We start from the raw sequence: 26,815 nt of genomic DNA on the forward strand, positions 1-26,815 counted from the left end.
AAAATTATAATATGTACTGTATTTTGTATTATTACTGTTTTTTATATTTATAATAATATTTTTCGTTTTATAGCTTTATAAACACTTTTACCCAGTTTTACAATAATGTTTGAACTATTAACCGGTACTTTAATAACATGTTGTTGTTGTTGTAAATTAGTGTGTATTTTGTCGCAAATAATTAATTGCATATTTAACAGCTCCTGTATTTTATGTCCATTAATGGGTAATTTATACAAATTATTCAAACAGTTATCAATGTCTTCCAAATTGACTGTACAATAGTTGACACCTTTTATCATTGACTTCAATATGATATCTCTTTCGTGTTGGTATTGTTTTAATATTGATTTCAACTGATCCACTGATTGTCGACTTTCTCCCGGAACAAGTGATATGTTATACTCTTCGACTCTAATCAGATGTTTGACATAATCTTCGAAAGCGTCGTTAAACGGTGTCATTGCATTCAGTTTGAGAAAAGCGGCAAACTTTGCCATACAATCGGTAATTATTTTGGTCTCATTTTCGTATTCTAACTGTCTGTCCGTCAATTCCTCAACAATCTCTTTCTGTGCTTTTATTGCTTTCTTATTATTGTTTAGCATATTATACTTACTCTCATCCCTGCGCTTTGACTCTACTTTTCTGGTCTTATATTTGATGTGTAGATGTGTCTCATAACTGTGTCCACATTGTTGACAATTATCATACTTTATACGTTTACTTTTATTAACTTTCATTAAACCAGTTTCGGGATCTACTGTTATAGTTTTGTTTTGATCCGGATAAAGTTTTGCATTTTCTGGTTTAATAAATTTAGTTCCTTAAATAATAAATAAAATTAAAAAAAAATTAAACTTGTATTAACTGTAAATTTATATTTAAACTAATATCTAAAATATAATAAATATACTATTAATAATTTGTAGTTTTTATTTTAAAACCATTAATTCCTATAATTTTAAATTATTATTTTTAATTTTTTTAAAAAATATATACATTCAAAGTGCATACTTATTAGTTTATATTCATTGAATGCCTGACAGTCTAATAGACCTTCATTTCCGACAACATTTCCGTCGTCGTACTCTAAGTAACACTTGTTATGACACACTTGTCTATAATGTTTGACTACCTGTCCGTTAATATTCATTAGTTCACAACAATTATTATCTGAACAAACAGTCATCGGATGATCCAATGGTTTAGACTCGATCTCAACCACTGGTATATAGAGTTCGCGTTTCAATTCTTCAATATTGCCTCTAAATTGTAATATTTTTTCCGTCTGTATCTGACATTTCTTGATATTGTCGGCAATATTTTCAGTGATATCAGCCAACGGTTGTGTCAACAATTTAATGGTACGTTTGGTCTCATTGATGCTTAAAGTGTCCCTAACATTGTGTGGCTTTACATCAAATATATATCGCATCATTCGTAAGCACTCATTAACTGATCTATAAATATATTAATATTTTAGTTACAAATCAAATATCTATTCCAAAATATACAATTATAACTTTGCAAATATTTTTATAATATAAATTAACAAATAGTTAATCTATTAAATTAAATGCTTATACCTATCCCAACTTGTTTCAAATAAATTTTGAATATTTTCATTAAATTTAATATTATTTGGTTGACTGACGGCCACTAAATAACGAAACGATTCGTTATCGAAACAAAATGTATTAGTTTTATCAAACTTAATGTTAACATATGGCGGATACTGTCCAACTTTATTCAGTACATCCTTGAGTGCAACAGTTGTATCTCCCGGTGCATAGAAAGTGCTCCGAGCGTTGGTAAACACAAACATTATGTTATCGGCGGCCGATTTGTTCAAATGAGATAACAATTCAAGTATACAATACTTGAATATTACATTAACTTTTGCTTCATTTGGCTTTAATAGTACACAAATACCATTAATTGTGTTGTAATTGGATATAAAGTTCAGAATATTCTGCATATTTCGGTTGTCTTTATCCAATCCTTTAGTATCGGCAATACCGGGCGTATCGATAATATTGAGCCGATAGTCGCCAAAATCAAATGTATAACATCGGGGGTATTGTGTGGCCGATTCACTGGTTATTTCAGTATTTTCCGTATCACTCGGCGAACCAAACGTACAGACCTTACTTTCTCCAGTTTCCCAATCCGTTAGTGTAAACTTTGCGGGTATCAAACAAACTGATCGGTTAATCGCGTCATCCATTTTGTCAAACATTAGATAATTGACAAATGCATTAATAAATGTTGATTTGCCGACACCCGACTCACCCAATAATAACATAGTAATCTCTGACTTATTTTCCTATTATTTTTTATATAATTAAATTAGTATCAATACTTAATGTAATATATATATACATATTATAATTATATTTTTAAATATTTTTTTTAAATATAATATATTTAAATATATATAACTAACCTGGTGATCGAATTTTTCTAATTTTATGACAATTTCATCAATTTGTTTATTTAATTTTGTAGCATTTTTATCTAAAATTATATAAAAAATATGATTAAATTAATATAGCCAACAATAAAGTAATAAACTTTATTATATAATAATTGTTATTTAAGTTTACAAACTTATGATCACATCAATTGGTTCAATTATCGATAACATATCAATAGGTTTGTCATTATTTTCAGTAATACCTAATTTTGACTTATTTTTGTCGATTAAATTATGTTAAAAAAATTAAATAAATAAAGTATTATATAAATTATATAAATTATTATAATGTATTTACCTGATTATTTAATTTATCATTCAATATGATGGCTTTATTTTTATTAATATCACATTCACTTAATTGGAAAATATTTTTTTCTAGAAAAGACATATATAAATATATATAATAAATGTAAAAAAATATTTGTTTAAAAAACAATACTAATTAATAGGAATATATTTAATGTATTTTTTTTGTTGACAAACCTATGGCCACAGCAATTGGTCCCGTAGTCGATATCTCGGCAATCGGTTTGTCATTGCCATCAGTTATACTCAGTTTTTGTCTCTTAGTATTTTCGTCTAATTTTTTATCCAACAAATCAATACACTTCTGGACGGCGACAACGGCTGCTCTACGGGACATACGGACGCCATCATCATTGCCGCCGTCGGTGTCAATAGTGTATAGTCTAGTCATACAACGGCTCAGCATATCATTGATTAATCTGTATTTCATATTACGATCGGTTCCCTTAAATTCAATGACCTCTTCATTCAATTCATTCAAATCATTTAATACTGATTTGATTTCATCCATTGGATCCATTTTTTCCACATATTTTGCCGCCATTTTTTAGGTATCGGCCAGAAAAATGATTACAAATTTTTACAAATTGTTTTATTATATTCTTGTATATAAAGATATTTAATTAACTGTTTAAACTAATAAAATTGTATGAAATAACAATTACAATATAAATGTTTACAGATAAAAAAAACTTAATTTTATATTAAAAAAAATTAATTAAAATTTAAAATAATAATTATTACTTTAAAGTTGTTATAAAAGTATATATTTTGATTTATTTAAAAAATGGCATCAAATAAACAATTATTTTTAACTACTCTATGCTATACTGTCTTATCTCAAATTATAAATATATTATATATACTGTTTTATATCAATTTATAATAATGTAATAAATGATTACAAATCATAGTTAGCTAACATATTTGATGCTATGTAGTCAACATTTATTAATAAATATTACTGTACTGTAATATAATACCTATTAATTTAGTATGTTTTAAAACTATAGATTGTTTTTTTTGAATAAATATTTATGAATTTTGTATTAATAGTTTATTGTAAAACATATTTATGTAATTATAAAATAAAATATTATTTTAATGGTGATTAATTAAAATTTATTTTTCAGTAAATTCTCACAAATAAAGTAGATATATAATTAAATTTAAAATTAGCTAGTATATTAATTATTTATATTCATATATTATATATATATGCTTTAATAATAAGCATGAATTTTTTTAAATTGTTATTTAGATTTTAAAAAATAATCTTTATTATATAAAGTTAAATATGACAGTAATAATATTATTGATAATTAAATAATTAATAAAAATAAAATTAATCATAACTTTATATCGGCATATACTGTATATTGTAAAATCTTTATTAAAAATAGAGATATAATTTATTATAAAAATTAAAAAAAATAATAAAATATTTAATAATAATAATTATTTAATTATATTTCATTATATTTTATTAAACAATTAATAGTTTAATTTCACATGCATTGATAGCTTACTTTCAAATCGTATATTTATTTTTACTTTTAAAATAAAATTTTAATAAATATTCCACAATTTTTACTTAATTTTAGTTAATAATTATCTAAAACATAACAAATTTTTTCATTGAGTTAATTATAAATGTGTAAAAAGTTCCGCAATTTTTAATAAATATTTATATCTGTTATAAGCATTTCTTTTAACTGATTTACAGCATTTAAAAAAATGTGTCTATTATATGTGTTAACTGGCTCTTCAATGACATGTTGTTGAAAATTACTGTATATTTTGTGGCCAATCATTAATTGCATATTCATTAACTGCTTTATCTTTTGGCCATAAATAGGCAATTTATACAACTTATTCACTGAATTGTTAATGTCATCTAAAGTAATGCCAGAATAGTTGTATCCCTTTTTCATTGAATCCAAAATAACACACTTTTCGTGTTGATATTGTTTTAGGATTAGTTCCAATTGTTCCACCGATTGTCTACTTTATCCCGAAACGAGTGAAACATTGTATTCTTAGACTTTAATTAGATGTTTGACGTAATCCTCGAAAGCGTCGTTAAACGGTGTCATTGCGTTGTGTTTGAGAAAGGCTGCAAACTCTGCCATACATTCATTAATAATTTTACTCTCATTTTCGTATTCAATCTGTCTGTCCTCCAATTGCTTAACCATTTCCTGTTGTGCTTCCAAAGCCTTCTGTTTATCAGTTATTAGACTATACTTGAACTCATCCCTGCGTTTCTGGTCTCATATCTGACGTCTAAGTGTGTCATATAGCTATGTCCACACTATTGGCAAATTAGTTGACCACCGAATACCCAAACGACGTGATATACCGAAATTCCGGATAACATTTTCATTGTCTAAGTTTAGATAACAATTATAGTGACAAAATTGCCGATAATGTTTGATTGTAATTGGACAAGTAAGTTAATACTCCACATAAGAGATTGTTTTTATGTTATTGATATTTAAATTATTGTATTACTAGTAATGTACCGTTAAATTGTGTTTTCTCTTCCATATGGAAATGTTAAAGTCATGGGGAATAATGTGAGTTTACTCCCATAAGAAAAATATAGTTTTTTACTTTTAATAATAATTTATTATACCTGTTTTTTAAATATATTTTCAAGATTTCTCACCCCTTATATTTGGACGTCTCTAGTTGTTCCAAACCGTTTGAATATGCTATCTATTTACCGATTTATAATATATAAAAATACTCTAATTCCATACAAAAGTCATTTATTGTAAAACATTGTTATAACTAATTAATTAATTACCGGTAATATCTACCGGTTTTAATAGATTACTGTTAATTATCTGTCATTGCAGTCCCTATTCTGCTTTCCCCACAGATTCGTTTAATTAACCATGGGTGGTCAAAAAATGCGAGTTTTTTACAATATGAAAATGTTATTTTTGATTTTTTTTTTAATTCCTTATGGGAAATAAAACACGATTTTACGGTAAGTGTTTAAATACATTGAATAAATAGAATATAATTAATAGTAATAACATACTATAAATTTATATATATATATAATATTATATAATAAATACTTTTAATTTAAATAATTTTAATATACTTATAAAATAATACAATGATTCTATACTATAGATATCATTAAAATACAAATGTTTTTAATATTGTATACTATACTTTAATATGTTATTATTATTATTAGAAACAGTAAACAAATAAAAAACAAAAAGCAATTATTGTTTTGAAACTTCAATTAAAAATTTAGCAGGCGCTGTTTAGCAAATTTTGGAAATTAATATTTTAATTGATATATTTTAATAATAAATTAATTAAACTATAAATAATAATTAAATATTTAATAATAACAATAATATTTTGAATAATCTCAATATTATATAATTATTGATAGATTGATATTGATAACTAATAATTTTCATTAATTTTATTAATATTTAGGAATATTTATAATTTATATATATTATTTAATAATATGTTTGTATGTAATATTCTTATATAATATTTTTATACCATTTTTTGACTTTATTGTAAACATTTTTCACTCCGTTAACTAATGTATTATCAGTTGTGTTAATCGGCACTTCAATAACATAGTGATAACCAGAGTTAGTATAGATTTTATCGTTAATAGTTAATTGCATTGACAACAGTTGTCGTATTTTTTGGCCATAAATCGGTAATTCATACAATCTGTTCAAACATTTATTAATATCATCCAAAGTGACGGCTGAATACTTGTCTCCTCTAATCATCGACTCTTGAATGACCATCTTTTCGTGTTGATATTGTCTAAGCATTTGTTCCAACTGTTCCACCGATTGTCTACTTTCTTCCGGCACAAGTGACAGCTTATGCTTTTCGACTTCAATCATGTGTTTGACATAGTCTTCGAAAGCGTCGTTAAACGGTGTCATTGCGTTATGTTTGAGAAAAGCTGCGAACTCTGCCATACATTCGTTGATAATTTTACTCTCATTTTCGTATTCTAGTTGTCTGTCTGTCAATTTGGTAACAATTGCTTTCTGTGCACTCAATGCCTGCTGTTTATCAGTAATCAGATTATATTTGAAATCATCTCTGCGTTTTGAGTCGACTTTTCTGGTCTCATATTTTACATGCAAATGAGTTTTATAACTGTGTCCGCATTCCAGACATTTGTCGAAATTTTTCCAAAAGTTGAATGCCTGACACTTTAATAGTCCGATATTTCCGACAACATTTCCGTCGTCGAAATTTAGGTAACAATGTTCGTGACATAATTGCCGATAATGTTTGAACGATTGGCCGTCAATCACCACAATCTCCACACAGTTCTTGTCCTCGCAAACAGTCATCGGATAGTCTAACGGTATGGACTCGATCTCGACAACTGGTATATAGAGTTCGCGTTTTAGTTCTTCAATATTGCCATCAAATTCTTCCATTTTTTTCTTTCTTATCTGACATTCGTTGATATTGTCGGCAATGTTTTGGGTGATATCAGCCAACGGTTGTGTCAACAATTTGATGGTACGTTTAGCTTCATTGACGCTTAGAGTGTCCTTAACGTTGTGTGGCTTTACATCACTAATATAACTCATCATTCGCAAGCATTCATTAACTGATCTATAATTACAAATATAAATTATAAGTAATTTAACTTTTAAAATACTAATGTTTAAGAATAATAGCTTAAAATTCTTAAATCAACAAAAAAATATCAATACCTTTCCCAACTATTTGCGTATAATTTTTGAATATCTTCATCAAACTTAATATTATTTGGTTGACTGACGGCTACTAAATAACGGAACGATTCGTTATCGAAACAAAATCTATTACTTTTGTCAAACTTGATGGCAGTGTATGGAGGACTCAGTTTGATCTTTTCAAGTGCAGCCTTAAGCGGTACCATTGTATCTCCCGGTGCGTAGAAAGTGCTCCGAGCATTGGTGAAGACAAACATTATGTTATCGGCGGCCGATTTGTTCAAATGAGACAACAACTCGTTTATAGTATACATGAACTGAGTGGTACCTCTCGACTGATTTGGCTTTAGTAACAAACAAATAGCATTAATAGTATTATAATTGGATATAAAATTGAGAATATTCTGTATATTTCGTTTGTCTTTATCCAGACCGTCAGTATCGCAAATACCGGGCGTATCGATAATGTTGAGCCGATAGTGGCCTAAATCAAATGTATAACATCGGGGGTATTGAGTGGCAGATTCACTAGTTTTTGTTGTGTTTTCTGAATCATTTGGTAAACCAAACGTACACTCCTTATCCAAATCAGTTTCCGGATCGGTTAGTGTGAACTTTGTTGGTATCAAACAAACCAATTTGTTGATCGCTTCATCCATTTTTTCAAACATCATATAATTAAGAAATGCATTAATAAATGTTGATTTTCCTACACCTGTCTCTCCCAATAGTAGCAGTGTTATCTGTGGCTTACTTTCCTGTTTATCTTTATTAATAAAATACTTTTGTTTCAACAAATCGGTTGATTTCTGAACGGCAATAACGGCTTCCTTACGGGCCTTACGAACCGTTTCATTGCCTGAACTGTCAATATTGTCGAGTCTTGTAAGACAATTATTTAACAAATGATCCAAATTTTGGTATTGTTTGTCATCATTGACTGTACCATAAATACCATCAACTTTTGAATCCAATATTTTCAGTTCACTCATTATTGAATTGATTTGTGACAATAGATTATCTTCAATGATATTCTTTGTAGTTTCAATTTTCAAATTTTTCATAACATTTATGTCATCTAAATGTTAAAAAATACCAGATATTATTAAAAAATTATACAATTAGTTTAATATAATTTCCATACACACCCACACCCACCCACCTACACACACATACTTTAATTTTATTATTTTAATAAAACAATAAAATCTACTAATTCACTAATTTACTGATATTAATTGTATTTTATTTCTTATAAATTTTAAAGTTTTATATTTATATAATTTCGTATAATATATATTAAACACTAATTAATAGTAAACTATTTGTCATTTATTTATCAAACCTATGTTGACATCAATTGTTTCCGTAGTCGACATCTCGGTTAACGACTTGTCATTGATATCAGTATTACTTAATTTTGTTTCATTATTATTGTCGACTAACTTCTTGTCCAACAAATCTTTACACTTCTGGACGGCGACAACTGCTTCCTTACGGGCCATACGGACGCCATCATCATTGCCGTCGTCGGTGTCAATAGTGTACAGTCTAGTCATACAACGGCTCAGCATATCATTGATTAATCGGTATTTCATATTACAATCGGTTTCCTTAAATTGAATGACCTCTTCATTCAATTCTTTTAAATCATTTAATACTGATTTGATTTCATCCATTGGATCCACTTTTTCCACATATTTTGCCGCCATTTTTTAGGTATCGGCCAAAAATTGATCACAAATTTTAATGAATTGTTTTATTATATTCTTGTATATAAAGATATTTAATTATCTGTTTAAACTAATAAAATTGTATGAAAAAAACAATTACAATATATGTTTACAAAAAATGATAAAAAAATTAACTTAATTTTATATTAATATAAAAAATAATTAATTAATTATAATTTGAAATATTTTTTATTTTTAACTACTTTACGATGTTTCTAAATTAACAACTTAAAACTAAGTTGTAAATTAAATGTATTAATTTGATATACATTATTATGCATATTATATTTCAAAAAATAATATTAAATAGAAATATAAGTAATTTTATTTTAAAATAAAATATTAATAAATTTATATTTGTAATTTTGTTTTTAATATGATATTTATATTGTCAATAATAAAATATATTAAAATATAGTTTAATTATAAATGACTAAAAATTAAATTTTAATAAACAAAATAATATATTACATAATTGAGCTAAGTATTTTATATTAAATTTTGAATATTTTTACTTTTTATAAAATAAACTATAAAGTTAAAGTTTTAACTAATAAATAATTAATAAACTTTAATAGTATTATTATTGTATAATATTTATAGATATATCATAACAAAATATTAAACTTATTTTTAAATTTTATAATTATATTATTAAATTTAAATATAAATCAATTGAATAACTATTATATACATTATGAAATAATAATATTATTTACTTTAATTGACAAAATAAAATATTAATATTATGTGTTTAAAAGCAATTTCATACAGTAATAGTTATGTATAATATATGTATAAATAAAATTAACAACTATTACCTTAATGTTGATGTAATATAATTGCTAAATTAATTTTTTTATTATTAAAAAATAGCAAATTATTTTTATATATATATATATATATATATACGGAATTTAAATACAACTATACTGTACTGTCATTAAAGTAAATTCTCTCAATTTATATAATATAATATAGTTTATATATAAATAATATTATTTCAATTTTATAATAATGTAATCAATTTATACTAATCATTGCTACCAAACATTGTAACAAAAATTTGTGAGATACTATGCAGTCCTAAAATTTATTAATAGATAGTTTACTTATAAGCTATTAATAATTTTATGTGTTTATTTTAATGTTAAATAAATATTTATTGAATTTTGTAATTTATTGGAAAATACATTTAAGTATTTTCTATAAATAAATATCTATATTCAATCAATTTAAATAATTTTTAATTAAAATTTATTTAAATAAAATTCTTATAAATTAAAAATTTTCAATTATTTATTTATTTAAAAAAAATAGCAAGCATATTAATTATTAATAAAGTATTTAAGATTATATAACATAATACTTTACATGAGAGATTGTTTTTATGTTATTGATATTGATATTATTATTATTTCTAGTAATGAAAGATTTTAAATACATTCAAATAAAATACAATATAATTATTGGATACTTATTATTAATAATTACTAGTAATAGTAATAAGTTATTACTAATAACATACTATAAATTTACAGGTATTGTATAATATAATAAATAATTTAAACTTATAATAATATACTTATAAAAAATAATTCAATAATTCTATACTATAGATGGCATTAAAGTACAAATGTTTTTATTGATATTGTTTAACATATACTGTACTTTAATACTGTATATTATATGCTATTATTATTAACAGTAAACAAACAAACAAACAAAAAAAAGTAATTATTGTTTTGAAACTTTATTTAAACTTTTCATTTAAATTAATTAATTAATTAATTTTTTTATATAAATATAATACGATTACAATAATAACTATTTATTTTTACAAATCAATTATAAGTATTATTATTATTATTACAAACACATAGTATTGTTGTCGATATTGAATGTAGTGTTTGATTGTATATATTAATTGATTGATTGACACAATTATCTATTGATTTATGTTTTTTTAAAAATAATTATTAATTAAAGAGTTTTGTCGCAACTGAAGACATCACTGAAGAGAAGAGTATGTCGACGACGACGACTACGACAACAGCAAAGGACTCGTTTGATCGTTTCGGCGATGATTTGACTGAACTATTGCTGAGATATCTGTCAAACAATGACAGACTAAGACTTGATTGTGTGTCCAAACAGTGGCAGTCATTGATATTCATTAGACAAACACATCTCAGATTTGATGACAAACTATTGAAAAGTTGGAGTAAAGATCTGGATATCAACTTCAAGACTGTCAATCAAATTGTTAAGTTGTTTGAGTCAATTGTCCGAAAGTGTCCAAACTTGACATCAGTTATCATCAGTGATGTCTATTTGATGAACAGTTATCTGGATCTACTTGTCCAACACTGTCGTCAATTGAGACATTTGTGTCTACTATCGGAAACCAGTGGTAGTGGTGGTCATCAGCGGACACTCAACGACAATACAATTGACCGATTGTTTCTGACATTTGCCGACCAATTGCTGACATTCAAGTTTGACGGCCACGACTACGATCTCAATAGACAATTGTTTTACAAAGCCATCGACTTATTGCCAAACTTACAGACACTGGACATCACTGCAAACCGAAAGACAATCCTGTATTTGAATCTCATATTTACTGATGACTTCTGCTATGTTTTACCAAAAACTTTGAACTCATTTGCCGTACGTCTGAACAACCATTTGATGCCGTGGTTTGTCTTATTTGCCGAAACCTATGGCCAACAAATGCTTGAACTGAACATAACTATTGATAAGATTAGTTCACCGCCGGATGAGTTGGTCACCGGTTTGGCACAAATGTCTCAATTAAGACAATTGACAATCGACTTGATATACAACGCCAGTTGCGAACTATTTCTGCCGATATTGTCGGCTATCGGTCATCACAACTGTCCTCAACTCCAAGGCCTACACTTGAAGGGACTGAACTGTCAGAAGACATTTGTGCCCCAATTGTTTGCCGAACTAAACAAACACGTGTCGCACGTGCGACAATTGTCAATCATGTGTAGTCTAGTATCATATGACAGTACTATCGATAATCAAGTGATCAGTGCTGCCCTAAATTCAATGAACCGATTGACCGATCTGTCAATTAATGTATTATTTCGGTGTCCGTTAATCGGTGACCAGTTTTTCCGCGACATTCATCAACATCTGCCTCAACTCAAGCGACTTCGTGTGGACAGAGCTGCTATCACTGCCACCACCAAAGCTGGTACTATACAATCGTTAGCACAGTTAGCAAACTTAACTGATCTCTATCTACACTGTGAACCCATATTTATTATGCCCTCTCCTGACTATATCGACAATCATCTGATTGGTGTTAATACCAGTGTTAGACACGTGTGTATTAAGTACAGTGATAGTGATCATCGACCGCAAACCTATCTATACGGTCGCTATAGATCTATGATCTCAGATAATTAGTTAATTGATAAAGTGATGCTTAGCTCAGGTATCAACACATATAATAACCATGTAATTAGTAATAATATATAACTAAATTAATTAATTTTTTTTTGTTTAAATATGATTTTAGTTTAAATTATTTAAGTATTTATTAAAACAATTCATATTGTAAAAAACTACAGTTAATGATAAGTAAAAACAAAAAATTTAAATATTATATAATATAATTAAAAAAAAATTATATTTAAACTTAAGATAAATTTAATTCAAATTAAAATAATAATATTTTAATAAACTATTAATATTTTATAATTTGTTTCTCAAAGTCAAGTAAATCTCTGCCCATTTCACCGAAAGTCTGTTTCATTGCATAAATATATTTCTCATCAATAAAGTGATTGAATTGAGATTTTTTGCGCAAACAAACTAAACCATTGGTGTATGAGTTACCTCTGATCCACAGATGAACCGTTTGAAACTTTTGACGCCAATTGCTGTCATATCTACGAAAAACTAGTGGACAGACAACATAAACATTACATCCGAACGCTCCCTGAACTGTCCGATTGACTAAATCGGGTCGTTTGACAATCAATTGGGTCGGAATTGTTGCTGAATTACAGGTCCAACAGTTCCGGCGATAGTTACGATACGAGTCCAGCCATAGTCTCATAAAAGTTGCATTTTTCCGAGCAATCAGTGTCTGAGAGCCCATAAAATCGATTGGATTTTCAAAATCCAATGTCATTTCATTGTTACGATAAGTGTCCAAATTGTTGACAACATAGACATCTCTGTCCAAATATATGCCGCCGTATTCGATAAGTACCCGAACTCTGGTCACATCTCCCGCGTGCCAGTTATAGTACTCCGGATTAAACGATTGTCCGAAAATTGTTTTCGGTATTTCTCTTTCTTTTAATTGAATCGGTATTTTTGTAATGTCCGACACCCGCAATACTCGTTGCCAATACTGACCCGTCAATTGTCGGCAATTGCAGTGAATGTAAACGACATCCGGTTTATGATTCTTCAGCACCGATAGTATCGACAAAAAGTGTATAAATGTTATCTCAATAGTGTTGACCAATATATAGTGTACTATATTTGGCACCAAATAATTATTAGTACTATTATTATTACTATTATTCTTATCAATGAAATAACTAGTTTTGTTAATTTGATTAATATTATTATAATAGTTGATAGTTTCGTACAATTTACTATAAACATAAAATTTACTAGATGAGTTATCTGTATTTTGTAATATAAATAAACACATAAAAATAAAATAACACACAAATGATATTATAATAACTTTGTTATTACAAACTGTTACAATCATTGTCTTATTTTTTTTTAAAAAAACTTATTAATTTAGTTTATTATTAATTATTTAAGTTAACATTTCAGTGTTTTTAATACTAAAATGTGATTTTAAAAAAATATAATTACAGTATACACTAAATATTAGTTGAGTTATGGTTTAAACAAATTTTGCTATAAATTAATACATAATTTATTTTGGTTTTTAATCACGTAATTTTAATATAAATGTTTTGTTATGTCAATTTAATTTATAATTAATATGTTTACACATTATAATATATATCACTAATATTTATTTAATTGCTAAATATTTATCAATAAAAGTATTTTATAAAAATAGTTTAAATATCTATATACTTATGAAACTTAATATAATAAAATAAATATTATTATTGTGCTTTTACTAGATTAACATAAACTTTAATGATGATAATACAAATAAAACTATAATACTAAGTTTATATGATTTTATTGATATATTATTAGGAAATATGATCAAAATTAATACTTTATTCAATATTATTATAATATTTTTATAAAACAATTTTCCTAGATTTTGCTGTATTAATAATTTTTTAGAAATATGATTGACTATTATAAATTCAAATTTCATAAAAAACATACAGTAATTTAATATAAACTTACATATTTGTTTAAATATAAATATAATATATATATATATATAATTTAAAATATGAGATATATTATGATTATTTAAAAGTTTAAGTTAGTCAGTGATTGTATAAATCCAGGCAATTGTCGAAAGTGTGAACATAGCTATCAGATACACTTGAATGTCAAATATGAGACCAGAATTTACAAAAAAAGAATAATAAATACTATTTTATAATTAAAAATTTGTATTTAATTACTGAATAAATTTTTAAAAATATAATTTCATTAGTTATTAAATATCTTTAAATATTTTTAACTGAATAATATATTATATACAATATAAATTATATAGAGTTGTATAATTATGTATATAATATGAATACAAGATAATTGCATTATTTTAGATTTAATAAATAAACATTCAGTTAAATAGTACAGTATGTACTGTTTATTATACAGTGTATAGTAATATAAAGTATTGTATTTCACTGTATTTACTGAGAATATCAGTATTTAAATATCAAATTAATTGTACTTACTATATTAAGTATGATTTGATTTTTTAAAAATTTAATTGTTTTAATAGACAATCTAATATTTTTTAATATTTATGTTTTTTATTTGTAAAATGTTAATATTAAATTATTAAAGTCTGTAATAAATATATATTATTTTAAAATATATAATTTACTTTACTTAATAGATTTAAAAAACTAATTTTATATAAATTAATATACAATATTAATATTATATAGTAATAAAATATACAGTAATTTATAATTGCATTGTTTTTAATTTATTAAATAAACAGTCATTTAAATTATATCTTTTTATAGATTATAATATAAGAGATTGTATTTCATTGTAAGAGTATAACAAAATTCAAATAACAATTTAGTTGTATATATTTGATGTAAAATTGAAATATTTTTCATTAGTATGTTTTGTTGAAATATTTTTTAAGTTATTAAATAATGATAAATTAAAATTATTTAAGTGATTTTATAAAAATAATTAAATATTCATTATTTGGTAATTATATTTAATTTATCTGTTTATTTAAAAATATCTTGCTATTAATTAAAACATAGGTTATTTTTGCTTTTACTCAAGCAATTTTAATATAAATCTAATTAATGATATATAATATTTATTCAATTGCTATAAATTTATATTAGTTACTTGTATCTGCAGTGTTACTGTTTATTTGATTTATTAAAATTTTAGATGATATAAAATATTTTTTCTATAATTTATTTAAAAAATAAGTTATAATTTATAAATATAGCAATAAAAATTTGCATTTTTAAAAAATACGTTTTTGTAAAATCTTATATTCAAACAAACTTATTTTAAAAAAAATAGTTTACTAAAATCTATAAATGTGTGTGTGTGTGTCCGTTGATTTCAAAATTGCAAATTTTTAAATTTTGATTTCATATTTTGATAAAGCATCAAAAATGAGCTATGGGGATCTATATTGAAATATTGTTATTTTGTTTGACACCCCAAATGACCTTAGTGGAAATTATTTTGTCAAACTAAATCTTTTGATACCCCACATGACTATAGTTGTATTTATTTAATTATACTGAATCATTTGATACCCCAAATGACTTTAATTTATATTGTTATTATATATATTAATGTGAGACCATAAAATTTTATGCTATCAAAGTTTGTTTCTGGCTATGCTTTATAGCATTTTCACTGGATTTTCAATGTCAATTATTTTAATTAATAGTATATTTTTAATAAAATAAGAAGTAATAAATAAAATCATTTAGTATTATATTGTTTTTCATATTAGATTTTTAAGTGGGGTTTTTATCAATACGAGGATAAGATAATATTTTAACTATAATAATATATATTTTATGATTCAATTTTAAAAAATTCTCTGTATCTATGATAATGATTATTTATGAGTTGAAATATCTAAATATCAAGTTTACATTAATGTACTGTATATTTGATTTAATGAAATAAATTTTATTAAAATAATATCAATTAGCCTACATTTTGTTATTTCATTGTTTTGAATTTTGTAAAAAATTGATTTTAACTTATATAATAGTGTATAATATTTATATACTTGTTAGAGTAGCAATAAATAATTAATTATTTCATAATTATATTATAATTTAGTAAGTTTATTTTTTTAATTTATTTTTTGTATAAAATATATAGTAGTAATACAATGTAGTGTATAATATGTACAGTACAAGAGTATCTATAAAAATTTATTTTTTTTTATTAATTTCTTAATGAAATTATTATTAATTATACTCATAATATAATATTTATTATATATTTAAATTTTAAGATAAAAATGGCGGCAAAAAATGCCGAAGAAGTGGATTCGATGGATGAAATCAATTCAATATTAAATGATTTCAATGAATTAAATGAAGAAGTGATTGAATTTAAAGGAACCGATCGTAATATGAAATACCGATTTTTGGACGAAATGTTAAGCAATTGTATGACTAGACTGTTGACTATCGATAAAGACGGCAACGAAACGGTCCGTAAGCTATGCGAGGATACTGTTGTCGCCATTCAGAAGTGTATGGATTTGTTGGACAAGAAGTTAGTCGACAATAATGAGACAAAACTAAGTAATACTGAAATCAATGACAAATGGATAGCCCAGATGTCGGCTACGGAATCAATTGATGTGAACATAGGTTTGTAAAAGTTTTGTTTAATCATTTATCAAATAATAGTTTTAAAAAAGTTATAAAAAATTTTACTGTATTTACTTATACTTCAGAGAAACAAAACAATAACAATAATAAATCAATAAACGAAAAGGTAGATAAGTTTGTTTTAGATGTTTTAATTATTATTATAATTTCATAATACATTTATTTATTTTTTTTAAATAATAGAAAAATCAGCCACAGATAACACTATTATTATTGGGTGAGACCGGTGTCGGCAAATCAACATTTATTAATGCATTTGTCAATTATATGATATTTGACAAAATGAATGATGCGATTAATAAATTGATTTGTTTGATACCAACAAAGTTCACACTAACCGATCCGGAAACTGATTTGGATAAGGAGTGTACGTTTGGTACACCAAATGATTCAGAAAATACTAAGAAAACCAGTGAATCTGCGACACAATACCCCCGATGTTATACATTTGATTTTGGCGACTATCGGCTCAATATTATCGATACGCCCGGTATATGCGATACTGACGGTCTGGATAAAGACAAACGAAATATACAGAATATTTTGAATTTTATATCAAATTATAATACTATTAATGCTATTTGTTTGCTATTAAAGCCAAATCAGTCGAGAGGTACCACTCAGTTCATGTATACTATAAACGAGTTATTGTCTCATTTGAACAAATCGGCCGCCGATAACATAATGTTTGTCTTCACCAATGCTCGGAGCACTTTCTACGCACCGGGAGATACTATGGTACCGCTGAAGGCTGCACTGGAAAAGATCAAACTGAGTCCGCCATATGTTAGGATCAAGTTTGACAAAACCAATAGATTTTGTTTCGATAACGAATCGTTCCGTTATTTAGTAGCCGTCAGTCAACCAAATAATGTTATGTTTGATGAAGATATTCAAAAATTATATGGAAATAGTTGGGAAAGGTATACAAGTTTTAGTTGATTTAAAAAAATTTTTCCATAAATTAATTTTAATGAAAACAATATATAACATTAAGTAACTATTATTTTTATATTTATAATTATAGATCAGTTAATGAATGTTTACGAATGATGACATATATTACTGATGTAAAGCCACACAATGTTAAGGATACTCTAAGCGTCAATGAAGCCAAACGTACCATCAAATTGTTGACACAACCGTTGGCTGATATCAGCAAAAATATTGCCGACAATATCAACGAATGCGAAATACGAAAGAAAAAAATGGAAGAATTTGATGGCAATATTGAAGAACTAAAACGCGAACTCTTTATACCAGTTGTCGAGATTGAGTCGACACCGTTAGACTATCCGATGACTGTTTGCGAAGATAGGAATTGTGTTGAGATTGTGGTGATTGACGGCCAGACATTCAAACATTATCGGCAATTATGTCACGAACATTGCAACCTAAGATTTGACGACGGAAATGTTGTCGGAAATGTCGGTATATTAGGCTGTATTGCATTCAATGATAATTTCAAAAAATATGATAATTGTCTACACTGTGGACACAGCTATAAAACACACTTACATGTCAGATACGAGACCAGAAAAGTCGACTCAGAGCGCAGAGATGAGTTCAAATATAGCCTAATTACTGATAAACAGCAGGCATTGATAGCACAAAAGGAAATTGTAGCAAAATTGGCGGACAGACAAATTGAATTTGAAAATGAAAGCAAAGTTATTAATGAATGTATGGCAGAATTTGCCGCTTTTCTTAAACACAACGCATTGACCCCATTTAACGACGCTTTCGAGGATTACGTCAAACATCTGATTAAAGTCGAAGAATACAATGTGTCACTCGTTCCGGAAGAAAGTAAACAATCGGTGGAACAATTGGAACAAATGCTAAAACAATATCAACACGAAAAGTGTGTTATTTTGGATTCAATGAAAAAGGGAGACAAGTATTCAGCCGTTACTTTGGATGACATTAACAATTCAGTGAATAAATTGTATGAATTGCCTATTTATGGCCAAAAGATACAGCAGTTAATGAATATGCAATTAATGATTGGCCACAAAGTATACAGTAATTTTCAACAACATGTCATTGAAGTGCCGGTCAACACAAATAAGAGTATTGTTAAAAGTGTTCAAAATGTGGCCAATAAAGTTACCAAAAGTGGTAAAATTGTTTATAAAACTTTCAAACAATTTTTCTTATAAAATTATAAATATTACCAATTTTATTCACACACACACACACACACAAACACACACACACACACACACACACAAACACATACACACACACACACACACACACACACAAACACATACACACACACACAAATACACACACAAACACACACACACACAAACACATACACACACACACAAATACACACACACACACACACAATTTGCCATACACACACACACACACAAATTACAGTATGTATATCATATAAATACAATATAATTGCATTATTTTAGGTTTAATAAATAAACATTCAGTTAAATTGTATGTACAGTGTATACTGTATAAAGCAGGCGATATCACGATTATTATACGGTCCCTTACTTAAAAACATAATTACTGACCAAGATAAAAAACAAAAAAATTCTAATACACAAATTTAATAACCTTTTTTATATAATATTAAATAAAATATACTACTTAATTAAAATAAATATGTAACAGTGTATTTGAGCTAGATGAAATATATTTTAATAAACCATAAGCTTCGACAGTGCATTTTAATCAAAAGTAATCAGAAATCACTTGAATGATATCGGCCGGTATAAAGTATTGTATTTCACTGTATTTACTGAGAATATCAGTATTTAAATATCAAATTAGTTGTACTTATGATTTGATTTTTTTTTAATTTAATTGTTTTAATAGACAATCTAATATTTTTAATTTTTATGTTTTTTATTTGTAAAATGTTAATATTAAATTATTAATTTTGTCTAATTAAAGTGAAATAAATATGTATTATTTTAAAGTATATAATTTACTTTATTTATGTATTTTAAAAATTAATTTTATATAAATTAATATACAATAGTAATAAGATATAATAATTTTTTAAAAAAATATTGTACAACATATACTGTATATACATTAGTTTATGATTGCATTATTTTTTAATTTATAAAGTAAACATTGATTCAAATTATATTATTGTATAGTTTGTAATTATGTAAAAGATTATATTTCACTGTAAGACTATAACTAAATTCAAATAACAATTTAATTGTATATATTTGATGTGAAACTAAAATATTTTTCATTAGTATGTTTTGTTGAAAATTTTTAATTCAATAAGTATTGATAAATTAAAATTGATTTAATAAACATAATTAAAAACATTCATTATTTAGTATGTATATAAACATATTTATTTATTTATTTAAACTAATTAAACTAAAAAATAATAATAATATTATCAAAGTTTATATGATTTTATTGATATATGATTATGAATCTAAATTAATACTAATGTAAGTAATATTCAAAGTTTAATATAAAATATTTGTCATATTTTTTGTCTTATATTAATTATATTTAGTATTTTTTTTTAAATTTTAAACAATCGTTTTATTAATTTCAACTTAAATTACAAGTTATAACTTATTAAAAACATAATGTAAGGGTATTATTAATAATATAGTCATCAAATATAAAGCACATGTAAATCACACTACAATATAAATAATTTATTTTATTATGAACATATATAAAACACTATAATGTTTTTTTTTAAAAAAGATATATTGTTTGATAATGTATTAAAAAGTTATTTAATTTTATTAGAATAACTTGATTTTATATTTAATTGACAAAATATAATTGTAATATTTTATAAAACTATTATTATCATAATTTTGTGAAGTATGATTGACTATTATTATAAATTCAAAGTTCATAAAAAACATACAATAATTTAATATAAACTTACATATTAATTACATATAAATTTAATAATAATAATAATAATATATATATATATATTATATAAAATATATGATATATTATGGTTATCTAAGAGTTTAAATTTACATTATTGTAGTATATATATGATACCATTTTTAAAGAAATAAAATGATTTAGTATTCATTTAGTTTTTGCATTGTTTTGAATTTTGTAAAATAATTTAGTATAACTTATTATTTTTTGGTGTATAATATTTATATAATTGTTATTTTTAGTAATAATTAATTAATTGATTCATAATTATATTAAGTTTTTAAGGTAATTTCTACTATTTAGTATATTATAGTACAATAATATGAATTAAATTAATTTAGTTTTTGTATTGTTAATTGAATAATGAGAGTATTAATTATATTCATAATATTATATTTGTTATATAATTAAATTTTAAGATCCAAAAATGGCGGCAATAAATGCCGAAGAAGTGGATTTAATGGATGAAATCAATTCAATATTAAATGATTTGAATGATTTGAATGAAGAGATCATTGAATTTAAGGGAACCGATCGTAATATGAAATACAGATTTTTGAATGACACGCTTAGCCGTTGTATGACCAGACTGTACATTATTGACACCGACGGCAGCAATGGTGATGTCCTCCGTATGGCCCGTAGAGCAGCCGTTGTCGACGTCCAGAAGTGTATTGATTTGTTGGAGAAAAAATTAACCGAAAATAATGAGAAACAAAAACTAAGTATAACTGATATCAATGACAAACCGATTGCCGAGATGTCGACTACGGAAACAATTGATCTCAACATAGGTTTGTCAATAAAAACACATTAAATATATTACTATTAATTAGTATTGTTTTTTTAAAGTTGTTAAAAATACAAATTTTTACATTTATTTTATATATTTATAGTTTTATAAAATTTAAATATATGTCTCTTCTAGAAAAATATATTGTCCAATTGAGTAAATTAAATATTAATAAAAATAAAACCATCATATTGACTGATAATTTAACTAATCAGGTAAAGAATAATGTATATAATACTTCAATTATTTTAATTTTTTTAAAAACATAATTTAAATGACAAAAATAAGTCAAAATTAGGTATTACTGAAAATAATGACAAACCTACTGCTAAGTTACCGACAATTAAACCAATTGATGTGATCATAGGTTTGTAAACTTAATAACAATAATAATATAATAAATTGTATTAATTTATTGTCTGCTATATTAATTTAATCATATATTATGTATATTAAATATTAAGTTCTTAATATCAAATCTTAAAAATACAAAAACCAGTGACAAATCAATTGGCGAAATGTCGACTAAGGAACCGTTGAATTCAAACTTAAATGGTCTGAATATTTTGATATATTTAATATATATTTTAAAATTAACAAATATTTTTTTAATATAACATTATTATAGCTTCAAATAGTGACAAATTGATTGAATATCAAACTGATACTGAAATCATTGACAAAACAATAGCCGAAATGTCGACTACGGAAACAATTGATACTAATATAGGTTTGCAAAACATATTAAATATATAGCAAAATCTTTTATGAATAATTAGTTATAAATATATAATTATTATAATTATTTAATATCATTCAAACACTATTATTAATTACTATTTTTTACTAAAAAGTCTTATAATAGCTTGTATTTATTTACATAAAATATATTTTTTTTAATTGATTCATTGTGACAAATCAGATAAAATAATAAATCTCAATCAGTTGGATATTATTGGTACCGATGATGACGACGACTCAAATGATACCGTCGCTGAAGTCCTTAAAGAGTTCTTTAAGACGACGAATACTGAAATCAATAACAAACCAATAGCTGAGGAACCAATTGATATGGACATAGGTTTGCAAATAATTAATAGTATAAAACAAATTAAATATGATTTATTATATGATACCGTAAAATAAAATACCGTAAAATTATATTATTGTTTAATATTTTTCAATAATTTAATAAAAGAAAATAATACTGAAGACAATAATCAAGAAAATGTTAGTCAGTCTAATGATGCGGTTATAAAATCGCTAACATTAAGTAACCAATTGGTATGTTATATAAATTATTTAAATGTTTTTAAGATTATTAGTACAAGAAATAAATTTTTCTGTAAATTAAGGATAAACTTGAAAATCACAATCAAATAACACTATTACTATTGGGAGAGACCGGTGTCGGCAAATCAACATTTATCAATGCATTTGTCAATTATCTACTGTTTGGCAAAATGGACGACGCAATAGAAAAACCAATTTGTTTGATACCCGCAAAGTTTACATTAACCGATTGGCAGACCGGAGTCCGTAAGGTTTGTACGTTTGGTACGCCGAGTGATACGGAAAATACTGATAATGTAAGTGAATCTGCTACACAATACCCCCGATGTTATACATTTGATTTTGGCACTTATCGGCTCAATATTATCGATACACCCGGTATGGCCGACACTAACGGTTTGGATAAAGACAACCGAAATATGCAGAATATTCTTAATTTTATTTCAAATTACGACACTATTAATGGTATTTTTGTATTATTAAAGCCAAATGAGTCGAGAGTTACTGAATTATTCAAGTATTGTATATATGAGTTGTTGTCTCATTTAAACAAATCGGCCGCCGATAACATAATGTTTGTGTTTACCAACGCTCGGAGCACTTTCTATGCACCGGGAGATACAACTGTATCTCTGGAGGCTGTGTTGGAACAGATACGACAGCATCCGCCATATGTTAGGATCAAGTTTGACAAAAGTAATACATTTTGTTTCGATAACGAATCGTTATTTAGTGGCCGTCAGTAAACCTAATAATATTAAGTTTAACGAAAATATTCAAAAGTTATTTAAAGATAGTTGGGAAATGTAAATATATATTGATTTATATATATTTATATAAATATTTGTTATCTATACTAATTAACTATCGTATATTTTTATATTATCAAGTTTTTATAAATAATATTTATTATTATAGATCAGTCAATGAATGCTTACGAATGATGCAATACATATGTGATGTAAAGCCACACAATGTTAAGGACACTCTAAGCGTCAATGAGGCCAAACGTACCATTAAATTGTTGACACAACCGTTGGCTGATATTAGTAAAAATATTGCCGATAATATCAATGAATGTCAGATACAGACAGAAAATATTTTGCAATTTAAGGGTACAATTGAAGAACTGAAATGCGAACTTTATATACCAGTTATTGATATCAAGTCCATACCATTGGATCATCCGATGACTGTATGCTCGGACAAGGATTGTTGTGAACTAATGAATATTAACGGACAGGTAGTCAAACATTATAATAAAGTTTGTCACAAAATCTGTTACTTGAAGTACGACGACGGAAATGTTATCGGAAATGAAGGCTTTCTGGACTGTAAAGCATTCAATGAATATAAAAGATTAAGTAAGTGTTTTGTTGTTTTTTATTAAAATTATCGTATTTTTAAAAAATATTGCTAAATTTGTTTATTTATATATATTAAAGGTGACTATTTTGAGGTCAACCCCAAAGATGCAAACTTGTATCCGGACAATGATATGGATAACGTGGACCCGGAAACTGGACTCATGACTGTATGTAAATCTAAACGCATCAAACATGACAATTGTCAAAAATGCCAACACTGTTATCAAACACATCTACACGTAAAATATAAGACTAATAAAGTAGAATCAAAGTGCAGGGATGAGAGTAAGTATAACCAGATAACCGATAATCAGAAGGCAATCGAAGCTAAAGAAGAAATTGTCGGACAATTGATGAACAGACAATCGGAATACGAAAATGAGAGTAAATTTATAACCGATTGTATGGCAAAGTTTGCCGCTTTTCTCAAACACAACGCAATGACACCGTTTAACGACGCTTTCGAAGATTACGTCAAATATTTAATTAGAAATGAAAAGCGCGTCAAAACATTTGTGTCGTCGGGTGATAGTCGACGACGACAATCCGTGGAACAATTGGAACAGTTGTTACAACAATACCGACACGAAAAACGTGTTATATTGGAGTCAATGAAAAGGGGAGACAAAAACTACTGTACCATCACTTTGGATGACATTCAACAATGTGTGACTAAATTGTATGAATTGCCATTAAATGGCCAAAAGATACAGGAGTTGCTTAATATGCAATTGTCTATTAGCGACAAAATACACATTAATTCACAACAAAAAGTTATTGAATTGCCGGTTAACAAAGATAACACAGTTGCAAAACTTATGAAAAAATTGTTTAAAAAAATTATTTTTGGTTAAAATTTTAGATTTATATAAAATATAAACAGTATATTATAAAAAATAATATACTAATTATTATATTTATACGGTAGAAAAATATTTATGCATTTTTTGCATATTTATTTTTTCTAAATATTAAGAATAATTACATTTAATTGTAATTAAATATAATTTCTTAAATGATTTTATAGATATGAATTTATTTGTCAAAAAAAAAAAATTAATTACAATCAGAAATTTTTAATGCCATTAATTTTTTATATGAGTTCAATAGCTATTAAATATCTATATTATAAATTTAATACTTAGTTAATATTACTTTAATTAATTCATAAAATATGCTATATACAAAACCATTTACAGTATATATTAATATATATATATATATATATATAATTATATTAAAAACATATATAATATTTCTTTAATTTATTTCTGATAATTTACATAATTATATAATAAAAACATAATTAAATTGTTAATCGTTTGTAAATTAAGGTTCAAATAGTATGATCGCAATGTTATCGTAAACAATTGATGTAAAAATATTTTATTTATTAATATAGATATTGATTATATAAATTAGTAATTAAACTTTTATGCTAATTACAAAACTTGTTTAATTTAAACATTTAATATTTTATTTCAATTGTATATTTATTCATGACTTACATTTAATTTTTGTTTTAATGTAGTTTTCTTAACAATTTTTAGAAACAATAGCGACAAAAATCCTAAAATCTATATAATTAAAATAAATAAATATATTAAAATAAAAACTAATAAATATTTCAACAATAAATTAATTAAATATTAACAATGCTTACTTTATAACATCTAAAATAATTAATTGTAAACAATTTCCAACACGAAAAGCCAACCTTTTTTTGGGACGTCCTCTCAATTAATACCAATAACTAGAAAATAAAAATAACATTAAAAATAATCAAATATAACAATTTTTGTTATAATTTTTTGAAAAAATAATATTTTTATATCTACTTTTATTTTATGCTTAGTTAATATTCGTTTATTGTTTTTAACAAAAAATTGATTCAATAATTTATATGATTTATTAGCCGTAGTCGTCAACGATGATGTCGTAAATATAATAAATACAAATATTATGGTAAACATAATGAATACATAAGTAAATATCAATTTCGAGATAATATCTATTCGTACGAAAAACATATTGTATAACAATATAATATCAGCCAAACCGAAAATCATCCAAAAATATAGCAATAGTTTTGACCAAAATGTTATATTATAGTCATTGATTTCAACA

At 25.2% G+C, this 26,815-nt stretch overlaps 6 protein-coding genes across 7 annotated transcripts; 4 read left to right on the forward strand and 2 right to left on the reverse strand.

Annotated features, from left to right (window-relative positions):
* Positions 1–19: 19 nt before the first annotated feature.
* LOC128963095 (uncharacterized) lies at positions 20–3,364 on the reverse strand. Of its 2 annotated transcripts, XM_054309568.1 has the most exons (8): positions 2,966–3,364; positions 2,778–2,857; positions 2,614–2,692; positions 2,450–2,520; positions 2,296–2,329; positions 1,590–2,205; positions 1,018–1,463; positions 20–826 (listed from the first exon to the last, which is right to left on the reverse strand). In XM_054309568.1, exons 1-8 carry the CDS (start codon positions 3,330–3,332, stop codon positions 48–50), a joined length of 2,472 nt encoding a protein of 823 aa, XP_054165543.1. In that variant the 5' UTR covers positions 3,333–3,364; the 3' UTR covers positions 20–47. The 2 variants fall into 2 exon arrangements, with proteins under 2 accessions (XP_054165543.1, XP_054165542.1); XM_054309567.1 differs by having other exon boundaries at positions 1,590–2,329.
* A 7,587-nt stretch (positions 3,365–10,951) lies between these two features.
* On the forward strand, positions 10,952–12,686 carry LOC128963696 (uncharacterized). The gene is made up of 2 exons (XM_054310209.1): positions 10,952–10,975; positions 11,232–12,686. The coding sequence occupies exon 2, from the start codon at positions 11,271–11,273 to the stop codon at positions 12,684–12,686; it is 1,416 nt and encodes a 471-aa protein (XP_054166184.1). The 5' UTR covers positions 10,952–10,975; positions 11,232–11,270.
* Positions 12,687–12,966: 280 nt separating this feature from the next.
* LOC128963697 (uncharacterized) lies at positions 12,967–14,013 on the reverse strand. Its single transcript, XM_054310210.1, has 3 exons — positions 14,002–14,013; positions 13,886–13,922; positions 12,967–13,769 (listed from the first exon to the last, which is right to left on the reverse strand). The coding sequence occupies exons 1-3, from the start codon at positions 14,011–14,013 to the stop codon at positions 12,967–12,969; spliced, it is 852 nt and encodes a 283-aa protein (XP_054166185.1).
* A 2,602-nt stretch (positions 14,014–16,615) lies between these two features.
* LOC128963094 (uncharacterized) lies at positions 16,616–19,526 on the forward strand. The gene is made up of 5 exons (XM_054309565.1): positions 16,616–16,759; positions 16,939–17,302; positions 17,389–17,429; positions 17,507–18,246; positions 18,351–19,526. Exons 2-5 carry the CDS (start codon positions 16,945–16,947, stop codon positions 19,483–19,485), a joined length of 2,274 nt encoding a protein of 757 aa, XP_054165540.1. The 5' UTR covers positions 16,616–16,759; positions 16,939–16,944; the 3' UTR covers positions 19,486–19,526.
* Positions 19,527–21,662: 2,136 nt separating this feature from the next.
* Positions 21,663–24,554, forward strand: LOC128963698 (uncharacterized protein PF3D7_1120600-like). The gene is made up of 9 exons (XM_054310211.1): positions 21,663–22,029; positions 22,164–22,243; positions 22,317–22,385; positions 22,493–22,583; positions 22,657–22,758; positions 22,951–23,109; positions 23,227–23,312; positions 23,384–24,127; positions 24,240–24,554. The coding sequence occupies exons 1-8, from the start codon at positions 21,663–21,665 to the stop codon at positions 24,065–24,067; spliced, it is 1,638 nt and encodes a 545-aa protein (XP_054166186.1). The 3' UTR covers positions 24,068–24,127; positions 24,240–24,554.
* On the forward strand, positions 24,265–26,037 carry LOC128963700 (uncharacterized). Its single transcript, XM_054310212.1, has 3 exons — positions 24,265–24,685; positions 24,767–25,476; positions 26,023–26,037. Exons 1-3 carry the CDS (start codon positions 24,265–24,267, stop codon positions 26,035–26,037), a joined length of 1,146 nt encoding a protein of 381 aa, XP_054166187.1.
* The last annotated feature ends 778 nt before the right edge of the window (positions 26,038–26,815 follow it).

The sequence above is a fragment of the Oppia nitens genome, unplaced genomic scaffold (genome assembly GCF_028296485.1).
Source record: "Oppia nitens isolate AA-2021 unplaced genomic scaffold, nextdenovo-longstitch-racon4-pilon3 scaffold7_pilon_pilon_pilon, whole genome shotgun sequence".
In the NCBI taxonomy this organism is placed as follows: domain Eukaryota; kingdom Metazoa; phylum Arthropoda; class Arachnida; order Sarcoptiformes; family Oppiidae; genus Oppia; species Oppia nitens.

Bases quoted from the DNA above. Each gene is read 5' to 3' on its own strand.
- LOC128963095 (XM_054309567.1), bottom strand. From the start codon at position 3,332: ATGGCGGCAAAATATGTGGAAAAAATGGATCCAATGGATGAAATCAAA. The intron at 1,464-1,589 runs GTATAAGCATTT...ATATATTTATAG, and splicing joins TTTGAAACAAGTTGGGATAG to ATCAGTTAATGAGTGCTTAC. The intron at 827-1,017 runs GTATGCACTTTG...TTATTATTTAAG, and splicing joins CAATGAATATAAACTAATAA to GAACTAAATTTATTAAACCA.
- LOC128963696 (XM_054310209.1), top strand. From the start codon at position 11,271: ATGTCGACGACGACGACTACGACAACAGCAAAGGACTCGTTTGATCGT.
- LOC128963697 (XM_054310210.1), bottom strand. The intron at 13,770-13,885 runs GTACGAAACTAT...TGCCAAATATAG, and splicing joins TTTTATGTTTATAGTAAATT to TACACTATATATTGGTCAAC.
- LOC128963094 (XM_054309565.1), top strand. From the start codon at position 16,945: ATGGCGGCAAAAAATGCCGAAGAAGTGGATTCGATGGATGAAATCAAT. The intron at 17,303-17,388 runs GTTTGTAAAAGT...CTTATACTTCAG, and splicing joins ATCAATTGATGTGAACATAG to AGAAACAAAACAATAACAAT. The intron at 17,430-17,506 runs GTAGATAAGTTT...TTTAAATAATAG, and splicing joins ATAAATCAATAAACGAAAAG to AAAAATCAGCCACAGATAAC.
- LOC128963698 (XM_054310211.1), top strand. From the start codon at position 21,663: ATGGCGGCAATAAATGCCGAAGAAGTGGATTTAATGGATGAAATCAAT. The intron at 22,244-22,316 runs GTAAAGAATAAT...GACAAAAATAAG, and splicing joins CTGATAATTTAACTAATCAG to TCAAAATTAGGTATTACTGA. The intron at 22,759-22,950 runs GTTTGCAAAACA...GTGACAAATCAG, and splicing joins AACAATTGATACTAATATAG to ATAAAATAATAAATCTCAAT.
- LOC128963700 (XM_054310212.1), top strand. From the start codon at position 24,265: ATGCAATACATATGTGATGTAAAGCCACACAATGTTAAGGACACTCTA. The intron at 24,686-24,766 runs GTAAGTGTTTTG...TATATATTAAAG, and splicing joins CAATGAATATAAAAGATTAA to GTGACTATTTTGAGGTCAAC.